The 12,421-nt window shown below is 34.3% G+C and overlaps 1 protein-coding gene across 1 annotated transcript in view; it reads right to left on the reverse strand.

Annotated features, from left to right (window-relative positions):
- Nucleotides 1–3,046: 3,046 nt before the first annotated feature.
- LOC128998703 (proliferation-associated protein 2G4) overlaps nt 3,047–12,421 on the reverse strand; it is a 44,722-nt gene continuing 35,347 nt past the window's right edge. Inside the window, exons 7-8 of the mRNA XM_054424951.1 lie at nt 11,531–11,658; nt 3,047–3,656 (exon numbers count right to left, since the gene is read on the reverse strand). Coding sequence (XP_054280926.1) covers nt 3,549–3,656; nt 11,531–11,658 — 236 coding nt within the window. The 3' untranslated portion in view covers nt 3,047–3,548. The remainder of the gene's footprint in view (nt 3,657–11,530; nt 11,659–12,421) is intronic.

Below are 12,421 nucleotides of genomic sequence, written 5' to 3' on the forward strand. Positions count from 1 at the left end.
ACCATGCTGGTTTGTAAACTCGTTGGAATAAATGTAGGTTTATACGTTTTTACCAAATTTCATAAATATCGGAACATTTTTGCTCGAGTTATCATGCTAACGGGCACACACACATATATATATATGAATTCGTAAGGATGGTGTTTTTGGCCTCTAGGGACCTCAAAACGAAAAAGTAAATCGGTCCCGGGTCCAGGTCTTATCATGAGTACTACGGTAATAGCTTATTCCCTATCTGGGAAATTCGCTAAAATTAAAATGATCGAGAAAAATTAAGAGAAGAATGAGGCTATTGGTTGTTTTCAGATTTGTAAGAAAGACCCCGTATTTATTTACTAACATAAATACGGGAAAATATAGTATTGGAACTTGTAAAAAGCTGCAAAAAGTAGTTTTATGGCTGAAGGTTGATTACTACCCTTAACATGTTACAACAGGTACATATATTACATATTACAACTGATCTTTATGTTAATAAAAATGTGTGACATTTAGAATAATGGAAATGATTAAACCTCATACCACCAACAAAATCCAACAGTAATTAGGCTAGTTTGCTAACTCTACTAAAAATTAATACAAGGCATTTCAAAGAATTCATTTAGAGAATAAAATGGGTTGTTCAAAAGCCATTTGTAAAATTTAGTCTTAAAGGTATTTTAAGGATATTTTTGTATCAAATGTATTAGCTTGTTGTATATTTTTAGTGAGATTAAAATGGCTTTTAAGAGTTATAGACAGTCTAAAAAAATCTATTATAGCAACGTTTTTGTTCCTTGTATTATGAACATAAGAATTTTGTTTGATTAAGTTGGATTTTTTATTTGATTTTAAGAATATATGATACAGAGTCAAATACATAAATGTTAATTACTGTTAGACTTAGTAGCTGAATGAACAGGGGTTTACAATGTTCCTGTTGGGGTTCACATGATATGATTCTAAGTAACTTCTTTTGTAAGACTAAAATTTCCTCCATCCTACTGCAATTGCCGTAAAAGATAATATTGTATCTGAAAATGAATTGAAAATAAGCAAAGTAGGCTGTTTTAATATCATTTTGATCTATAAAATGTATTAGTTTAGTTATAAGACAAATTACCCTTGAAAGCTTAGAACTTATGTAATCAATATGAGGTCCCCAAGAAAGGGACCAGATTAATACCAAGAAATTTAACATTGTCTACATAACCATTCACCATATTTAACTAACACGGTCTAAGACCAAAAACTATTTTTTTTAGTTTTATCTTTGTTTAAAAGGGTTGGTACTAATTTTGGTAAATAAAATTCCCTGACTTTTCCAGGTTTTCCAAACTGATATTATACTTTTTCCAGGTATACCGTAAGTTGATATCAACTAATCAAAATCAATAGATATTTTAAAAAATTTAAATATTTAACTTAGCAGAATATGGTTTATGTTACCTTGCCTAAAATGATCCTGTCACACATTTTAGACAGGATCATTTTAGGCAAGGTAACATAAACCATATTCTGCTTATTTTAATGATCCAGAGGCTATACATCATGATATTAAACTTGTTTAATCACTCCCAAATACAAAACTTGTTTCAAACCATATAAATATCGATTCCTCCCCCGTACTGATAACTAAATATCAATAAAAAATGTGCATCAGTGCTTATGTCGTTGTTTTTGCCATTAATCATCACCCTGACAAAAACCTGTTTAGAGCAAAACGGAGCATATCTGTAAAAATTTAGTATTTTAGGAGAAATTCCAGAATTTGTTCATAATTCCCTGACATTTCCCTGACTTTTCCTGACCAACAAAATTCCCTGACTTTTCCATGTTTTCCCTGACCGTACCAACCCTGTTTAAGAGGAAGCCATTAGATTCAAACTAAATAAGGGCTTCATCAATTGAGTTTTGAGCTAACTATTGATGTTGTTTAAAACATGTTGAGTGCTGAGCTGACTATTGATGTTGTTTAAAACATGTTGAGTGCTTAGCTGACTACATAAATTGATGTAGTCGTGCCACAAGCGCTCCTATAGGCGGTTTCACACTGGCGTCCGTGGACGATTTCTTCGTCCGTGGACGGATGCAAAAATAAATCGTTGCCCATGTTATCAGATGGGACCGTTCACACCGCGCATTGAAACATAGCGTCCATCCGCAGACGCAGAAATTCATCCGTGGACGAATTGACGGAATCGCTCCAGGAGCGATTTTTCTAAAACGTCCGTGGACGTCCACGCTCTCGCACTGAGCACCAAACCACGTGTAGCGCAGTGTGGCATCTTTAACTTTACATCACTTAAAACTATTGTACTGTGCTACTACTACTTGTTGCTTATTATTCCTATTTTTCAGTAATTATAATGTTTGTTAAAGGGTATAACTATTTTTCAACTATATTCCAACGGCCTATCAGTTAATTGATTCCACAAATCAAACTACTAGCATTGATGTATTAGTATTACATGTATACGAAAGTTCGCACCCACCATTTTGCGTTTCCATATTACCATCGCTGGGTACATTTATTTAATAATCCCAAATAATACAATAAATATCATCAATAAAAAATCGCTCATTGGAATTCTACAGTTTTTCTCTTTGATGCTGTAAAAAATTAATTTCATTATTAGGTCATCATGGTCTACACAATAGTAAGCCTTACTCAGGTCGCAGAAGGTAGCCTAAGCGAGTGACTTCCTCTCAAAGACCTTTATTACCTCATTAATCAATTTGTCTATTGCGTCTGATGTACACTTGCCCTTTCTAAATCCAAATTGTGAGACACTTAAGTGGTTACTTTTGAAAAAAGAATTCAGGTGATCAAGACCATGATTTCAAACAATTTTGATATTACTGGAATGATTGATATTGGAGGATAACTTTCTGGAGAGTCCTTTTTACCTTTATTTATTTTTACTTTTTTCCTTTAGTTTATTGCACAAACATGAAGAGTGCTGCCTATTTAACATCAGTCTGATCTTTCTACAGGCCTCTTCCTTGATCGGTTCACACTGTCGCCCATTGTACTGCTTTAGGGATTGAAACCAATAAAAAGACATAATCAAAAACACAAGAGTCAATGAGTTTAATAGCGGTGTAAGTTATTTTACAAAATGAGAATGTTAAAAATAATATGTAAAGAACAATTCCAGAAATTAACAGTGAGAATCAGGTACAAGACAAATATTGCTGTCCTACCTTAACTAAATACTTTGTGATTATATGAAACAATATAAGTATAAATTATCAATATTGTAATGATAAGAAAACTGAACAAACATTATAATTATTTACAAAGTTCAATGTTTATTGCATGTAAAGAATCAAACATAAAAAGCCAACAAGGCACAAAGGTTCTCTGTCCCAGGGCAAAACAAAATTAATCTTAATTAAAACACTAAAATCCTCCTCACTGATATAAAACCAATTTCTACCTTAAAAAATCAACATTCTTCATAGTCTCTTCCAAATTGTGGCACTTTGTGCATCCGTTCTCATCCCATTTTGATTTAATATGCAAGTCAGTTGAATTCAATCCGCCGTTTCCCAATTGATTCTTTTCAAGCTTCTCCTTCAACTTCTCCGACTACATCTTCTCCAGCCTTTCCAACCTTCTTTTTCTTCTTTTTGTTGGCTTTAGGTTTTGCTGATGTGTTTTGTGTAATGGTCTGAAATAAAAAAAAATATTAAAAATAATACGATCTCTTGTCTTATACTTTTGACAATCCAAACCTAATTGAATAATAATAAAAACTAAAAGCCCTGATAACAGAAAATAAATTCATAATATTTAGGGGTGTGCGAGTATTCGAACATCGAGCTTTTTCGAGCCGAATAGCGTCCTATTCGGCTCGGCTCGTGATTTTCAAAAAGTTCGAAATGTTCGAGCCGAATACTTATTGAACTAGCAAATAAAAATTAAATTAATAAATAAGGAACTAACTTTCATTTAAATTTACTCTCCGTTTCATAATTCTGTCTTGATAAGCAAGAACCTCAGCTCAGTCAAGACGCAATGATTATCGATCGTAATTTTGAGGAAACTACCACCTATCGCGTTGTCTTTCCAACACAACTATTCGTATCGTAATATACAACGCAGTGCGAGTGCGTGATTGGCTAAGTCGCTATGACGACACACGGTTGCCACGGCAACCTACATTGCGCACTGAGCACTGCGCCTTGTGTGGGAGGGGAGATTATACCAACAAACTATTTCAGGAATTCTATTTTGGGACGGATGAAAGATAAGGAAGAAACAAAGGTGGTCACGTGTGCAAATGTAGTGGGCGACACAATAAGGCTGTAAACGAGTATCGTCCTGTCGTTGTTCCTTGTTTGTTTACTTTTTAAGATTCCTTATCAAACGCCCCTATCTGCTATCTCTCTTTCTCTCTCTCTCTAACAATGTACTGATTAAACAAGATTGTGGTTGACGACTTTTCTACTTATAAGTTTCCCTGCGGTTATTTTAGTTCAATCAATCCCATAACCTTTCTAATGTTTATCAAAATAATTAATTAATATGTTTTGTATTTTATTTCCTTTAAGCCAACCCCTATTTACCATCTGTATTTTATAGAATAAAATGTTTGTTTATAAAGTTTGACTGGCCACACAATTTTGTACCTATTTTATTTTGTATAAAAGTAACAGTTACTTTGAGGATTATATATATATCAATAAGTGGCGCGTGCTGTAATGAGTGCTTTTTATTTTCAAAATAAGTAATGAGTTATTAATTTTTGATAGTACGGGTCATTAAATACCATAATGTGATGTAGTTTCCTATTTGTATCTTGCAAATAATAATAATTGATAGTTAATTCTGGAAATGAAAAATAGTGATCATTCATAAACCTGTTGTCAAAACAGCAACGAGGGTGTAAGGGTTTATTGTTTCAGACGCAAGGGTGTTTCAAGGACAAAGTGTTGGGCCACCCGGATGGGGGGGGGAGGGGGCGGTGAGACTGTGTGAAGGGGAGGAAACTGGTTTTGGCTATTTATTGATTAGTTCCCCGACCCTTCTAGATGACAAAATTGAGTGACAGTGTTAAATCATCGTGTTCTGCATTTCATTTCTTGTTTACTTTGTGTGTTATTCTATTAATTCTAGTGCTTTGGTCTATTTCCTCTATATGTCAATTATATATTTTTTAATATATAAGTAAAACTTGTCTCTCCACCTTTTTGGATCCAAACCAACCATGTTCTTTTTTAATTAATAGGATTCATTTAGAGGTGTGCGGATATCCGAAAAATCTGGTCGGATTCGGTTCGGATATCCGTATCCAAACCGGGCCCAAATTCGATATCCGACACTATCCGTTATTTATCCGACTTTTTCGGATATACAATATATTTTGACGTTTTGGACAGAAAACTAAATCTCCATAGCTACCATTAGTTTCCCAGGACAAAATTACAGCAATACGTTTCCAACGACCTAACAGCAAACGGCAAAGAAGCCGTATGATGCAATACTGATAACTAGTTTAGTCGTTATCGGCTGTTATGCTTTACGATTAGATTCGTCTGGAATGAACAGGCATAAAGCAAAAAAGAACTACCATGGTCAAATGAAAGTCAACTCGTGCTTGTCTCGCTCCTGATACTAGGGGCGCTGTAATAGTTTATTTACAGTACTGTAAAGATAACAACGTCATTCTTTCTCATTGTTCTTCTATTTCTTGGGGTTCCCTTCATCACGCATTCAACATGTTGTCATGGTTACTAATCACCCATGTCGTTATCAGCTTTTGTGACATAGCGCACAGCATGGGGTAAAACTTGACGAAAATCGGTTAATTTTTACCTACCAATTAAGTACTACTTTATTGGTATTTGGTACTGTATTAATAATCGGTCAAAATGGCCGATTTTTGTCAAATTTTACACCAAATTTATTGAAATTTCAAGGTGAATATTAATAAAACAATTATTACCAAATATTTGTATTCATTTAAAAGATTGATTTGTTGTATTGGGTTCCCCACTGAGTGCAGCCGAGCGGCACTAATGAGGGTCGGACCTTCTTGCGGGTGAACAATAGACGGCTTATCAGACCCACCCCTCCCCCGTGGTCTGGAGAAAGCTTGTAAACAAACTATTGCACAAGCCATTGGGCTGCTTCAACTATAATTTTGTCAAATGAACTGTGATGTTTTAAAATCAAAAACAATAATTTGGGACCATACTGCTTAACAATAATGGACTGCAATTATTGTTAAACATACAATCCATTTTTACATTAAACAAAAATATTTTGTGCATGGAAAACAACAAGAATAATCACGTGTTTTTAAATTTATTTTGTATTTATTTATACAAAATAGAATTAAATATTCATAGTAGTTACAATATACATATGTAATCGACTTGCTAGTTGTTTTGTCGTCATTCAAGGTCGCGTTGCTGTTCTGTCATGAAAGACAATCTGATTGTCTCAGTCTGCACTGCATATCTCTTCAGGCCTTCAATCGATATCCTTTTATTTCTTGCATCTTCATTTAGTTCAGTTCAGTTCTTATCGTGATTATCTACTATTTGATGTCTTGACAATTCTCAATGTTTTTAAACATATTAAAATAACATTGTGTTTATTTAAAAATTGACTGAACATTATTATTATTATGCACTTTTTTAAGAAAAAAAAAGTTTAATAATTAAGATAAGGTTAGGCCTACGCTAGGAAAAGCTCGGCTCGAAAAAGCTCGAGCTCGAACATTTTTTAAAAAGCTCGGCTCGGCTCGGCTCGAGGTTGAAAATCACTATTCGCACACCCCTAATAATATTGTAGTTTTGTGGGATGGATGCATTGCACGTCCAAGTGTCACGACTTCCAAAAGTACAGTAACTGCAAGAAACATAGAAGAAACATATTTCTACAAGCTTTGGACATCATGCGATTGAGCGGGCCCAAAACAATAGGGTTCTAACTGACAATACCTCTATCGCCACTAGTTTTCTTAAAAAAAGGAAAAAATAGAAGATGTATCTGCAAAATAACATTCTTAATTGAAGCATTATGGTTGTAAATAAGTGATGCAACCTTCATGTTCTGTATCAAAGTTAATATATGGGCTTTAAGGTTCTAACTGACGAAAGTTGGTTCTGTGTTCTTTGTTCTGTAATCACAGGAGTTTTGTTTGTTGAGGTTACAATGAATCCAAGCTGTAAGCTATATATTACCTTTGACTATTAATACAACTAGACATTGCATCCCCATGTTAAATTTGTAGCCATATTTTTTATCAAAATCGTCGTAGTTTATGTTAGCCACCTTCAGATTGTGCTGATCTAAATTACTAAATTCTGTCGAATATACAAACTTTTTTACCACGTCAAACCTAGGGAATGACCAATGTTGAACTATAGCAACTGTTTTTACCTATTGGTCAGCAACAAAAATAAGGTATAAAATAGTTTTTGACACTAGCACATTCTGTGACTGGCTCACACAACTACGTTATTTTTTAATAAAAAATTGCGGACAGCTGGTTCATATAGATGGGATGTCTACTTCGGTATCCAATTGTCAATGATATTACTTAAAACACAATTTTACTATTTGTATTGATTACAAAACACAGTGAACCAATTGCAATTGCTGAACCAATAAAGTTCTACCCATCAATATTGTTAAGGAAAGTTTGGTTAAAGGTTCCAATTGCAAGTTAAACCTTGATGAAGTTAACTATCTTGAGATTTTTCTAAACAATAAGGTTCTAACTGGCAGTTGCAACTCTCATGCTCTAGGCTGAAAAACTAAAACAACACGGTCCTATCTGCTTGTTAAAACCTTATTGCAAAGCTCAAACATTCAGCTAAGAGCATAAGGTTGCTCACTTATCAGAAAATGTTTAATTATTTAATATTGTGAGCTGTCTTAACAAAACAACACGTCTGAAGCCTCTGTATTATCAGTATGTGATGCATCTATTTAACTGAATGGTAGGCCACTCGCTTTTGACGTCTTCTCAAAAAACATTTTTGTCTGAGGCACACTGGTTAGACAAAACGTCTTTCGGAAAAACGTTTTGTAGGAAAACAAAAATGTCGCATTTGTGTGCAGAGGTCTCAGGCAAAAGACAAATACCCCCGCCGCAGCAAACCTGCAGACTAAGCGAATTTCCATTTGACTGATTGGATTTACACTGAAATGTCTACTTAAAAATATAACATTTATTCCCGATTTAAATAGAATTAGTTTAACAAGTACTTAGGTTTGCTGCATCAGGGAGGGTAAAACTGTTTTTTTTTTTGTAAAATGTTAATAGTTAGTAAGAAATAAAAACATTTTCCAAATTTGATCAAAATATGTTCATAAACAAGCAAACTACAACAGTTTACTCATTCTCCATAAGAATAACATGGGAATTTTAAATTTAAAATTTTTTGGAATTTTCTCCGTAACCATTAGGCGCATAATAACGCTTCAACATACTAAATTATTTGTTTTTTGAAGCTCTACAAAATGGTTTGGAAATAAATTGCTAAATTTTATGTTTTTTGGGTCAAAAATGGGAAAAACCTATTTTTACCCCATAAAACCCCCCGTAAACACCCGTTCCCATGGTCCGATCATGCTGGATCGCGAACTCGTTCGAATAAACGTAGGTTTACACGTTTGTACCAAATTTCATCAAAATCGGATCATTTTTGCTCGAGTTATCGTGCTGACGGACACATAATATATGAATTTGAACGGATGGTGTTTTTGGCCTCTAGGGACCTCAAAACGAAAAAAAAATCGGTCCCGCGTCCAGGTCTTACCATGAGTACTACGGTAATAGCTTATTCCCTATATGGGAAATTCGCTAAAACTGGAGGGAAAACTAAATTCAGTCACCCGTAGACCGGTGTTGTGAAAAGCCAGAGATTGTGTGGTGTTAATAAAATGGATGAGGAAGTTGTCGTAGCAATTATGTTGTGGAACTTTATACAACTTGCAGAACTAAACGAAGGGAGGGAGCATAAATTTTCTGTATTTTCTGCATAAATCTCAAATGAATGACAACTAACTATAAAGAAAATTATTACAATATATGGAATAAGCTGAAATATTTGAAATTGAAATAACATTTTTATTATTTTCTGCGTAAATAAAAAATGAACTACTACTAAACTAACTGTAAAGAAAAGTATTACAATATATTGAATAAGTTGAAATATTTGAAATTGAACTAACATTTTTATTATTTTAAAACATAAATAAAAAATGAACAACTACTAAGATATATTATACTAATTGTAAGAAAAATTATTAAAATATACAGATAAGTTGAAATACTTGAAATTAAAATAACGTTTTATTATTTTCTGCACGAATCAAAAATGAACTACTACTAACTGTAAGAAAAATTATTACAATATATAGATATGTTGTACTGTACCCGCCCTCAGCGCATGCGCAGAACTGTTTGTCTGACCGCATTTTGGCTTCAGACGAAATATTGGAGGCGATCACAAAACACACCCAAAAACGTCTTCAGACAAAACAACGTGTCTGAAACCTCTGTCTCATCAGTGTGCGATGCCTTCATTTAACTGCATGGTAGGCCACTCGCTTCCGAAGTCTTTCGACAAAACGTTTTGTCGAAAGACATTTGTCTGATCAGTGTGCGGCCGACCTTATGTCCTGTCTTTATGTCCTTCCTTAAACAAAGTAATTTTGGGGTGTTTTTTTCAAGTAAAAGAAAAATTAATGCCAAAATGAAACATTCTAGCTAGCCAATTCAAATTAAAACCCTTCGAAACGCATTCAATAACTACCATCAAAGGTAAATGAAGATCAAACAAACAAGGGTCATACAGAAATTTGCATGATAACTAGAGGTGGCCAGCTTGAGATTTTTGAGATGCAAACTGCAAATCAAGCTGACCTCAAGAAGTAATATCATGATCACTAGGCCCTACCCGCAATACATCTCCATCGTCTCCGCGATAACAGAAATAAATAATGAACATCTTCCACTCGAGTGGACATTATTGTTGTCTTTGTGATCGGAGGAAAAACGTTATCGGTAAATTTACAATCTCAGGATGGATAGTTAATTTCCATTTTAAAATTCCAGACTTTTCAATAGTATGTAGTTTTTCAACAATTAGTGATGTGTCTGATACCTGAAAATTGATTCTTGATACTGATACCATTTTTATATTTTTACCAAATTTTCTAAACGATTTGTTATATACACCAACTCCTGTCTTTATATCATTAAGTATTTTTAAGAAAATGGGTTGTTTTTCAAGTAGGCTCCTAAAGATAAAATTAATCCAGCAATGAAAAATTCTAATTAGCCAATTCAGGTTTAAACTTTAAACCCATCATAACACATTAAATAGCTACCATATCAAAGGTAAATGATGATCTAACAAATAGACAATTTTATTTTAACTAGATGTGTGTCAGCCTGATATTTTCAGTCAAACCAAACTAGAAGTAATAGCGTGCTCATCGGCGGTGGAGAAATCATCGTCGACTTCTGGGATCACTACGACATCTGGAATATCTTCCTTTAGTCACGGAAGCGTCATCTTGCACAATCATGGGAAATTAATTAAAAATCTTTAGTCATAGACATTATCATTGTCTTCCGCTATCGCGGAAAAATTCTAATCAATTGCCGCGGGTGTGTGGACATTATCGTCAACTTCTGTAATCATGACAACATTCTGATTATATCCCGCGGCCATGTAATCACTCTCGGCCGTGTAGACATTATCATCGTATTCTACGATCATGGCAAAATTCTGTTCAAAAATCTCTCGGCTGTATAGTCATCATTGCCTCCCAAGGTCACCCAAACTTGATTGATGTCTAGCTCAATCACAGCAAAATCATGAACCTCTCCCACGGCCGAGTAGACATCACCATCGCTTCCACGCGGTCACGGAAACGTGATCGTCGTCTTGCACAATCATGGCAAGATCATGAATATTTCGTTAGATTTTACATGGTCCATGAAATTCCCAACTGTGACACCTAAATATATGGAACTAAATATCCTCTGACTTTTTAAGACCATTTTGAAATTTAATACTAATTCCTGACTTTCCTGTTCTTCCCGACTACTAGACACTCTGAATCTCAGGATCGTCTCAGATGTGTAAAGTATCGGTATCGGCATGGATTAAAAAAAAATATATGTTCGATACCGATACAAATGTCCTAGTATAGCTGGTATCAAGAAACAAAATACCCCCTAGTTTATTTATATTTGTGCTCATGAACTACCAACGCTTCAATGGCTTCACCTTTATCTCTGAGCCTATCAGTGGCTTCTGAAATCTACAAGCTACCATGCACCGTGAGAACAGGAAAATTCTCTAACTCTAAATCCTTTGACAGATCAAGGTGATCAGAGTGGTTTAGACCTACCACACATAGTGATAATGAGGCATTCTGAGCGTGGAAGAAGTATTACTGACATAAATTTTGGGCTAAAACAGCTGCTTACAGATTTTAAAAAGTTTCATAAATAGAAGTATAATTTCTGGTTGTAATGAATGTCTACGATACTGTGTTGGTAGTACACACCTTAAGCTGAGGATCACTGACAGCTAAGTCTGACTGGTAAAGCTCTGCCTCGAAGGGTAAACCGGTAATTCTATGAGGACCATTGGGCATCAGTAGTACAGTGAACTTGAATTGGACAACAAACTCATCTGAAACAGTAGACATGATTAAGAGTTGTTTATTTATTTATTGCACTTGCACTGCATATCAGTACATCATAATTACAGGACATATTGTCAATGGTTAAATCAAAGACATAAACCTAATAATATATTTTTACAGAAAAACAACTTCCCTAAATGTAAATTGTTTTGAGTTAGAAGGAATGGGTAGGTTTATTTATACTAATTCCAGCAGTCCTCCAAATAATCTGCCTATGGAAAAAAAGATTTAGTCTTGAGCCATTTTTTTACAGAAAGTCTAAACTTGGAAGGATTTTCCAGAGCAATTAAACTTCTTGGTAAGTTATTTAAGATTTTCGGACCAATGTTTTGCAGTGATAACTGGAATATTTGTAAATTGTGAGCTACAGGTTTGATAATATTCTTATTTCTGGTATTGTAATTATGTTTAATTGGGTCTCACTAATAGTGGGCAGGATTTTATGAATCCGGCATGCTATTTCCAAAATATACAGATATATGATTATGAAACTATTCCAGAATCGGCAACCACACCGTCCTCCAAATAATCTGCCTATGAAAAAAAAGATTTAGTCTTGAGCCATTTTTTACAGAAAGTCTAAACTTGGAAGGATTTTCCAGAGCAATTAAACTTCTTGGTAAGTTATTTAAGATTTTTGGACCAATGTTTTGCAGTGATAACTGGAATATTTGTAAATTGTGAGCTACAGATTTGATAATATTCTTATTTCTGGTATTGTAATTATGTTTAATTGGTCTCACTAAAAGT

The sequence above is a fragment of the Macrosteles quadrilineatus genome, unplaced genomic scaffold (genome assembly GCF_028750875.1).
Source record: "Macrosteles quadrilineatus isolate MER2022 unplaced genomic scaffold, UCM_ALF_1.0 Scaffold_7__1_contigs__length_78375512, whole genome shotgun sequence".
Taxonomy (NCBI): Eukaryota; Metazoa; Arthropoda; class Insecta; order Hemiptera; family Cicadellidae; genus Macrosteles; species Macrosteles quadrilineatus.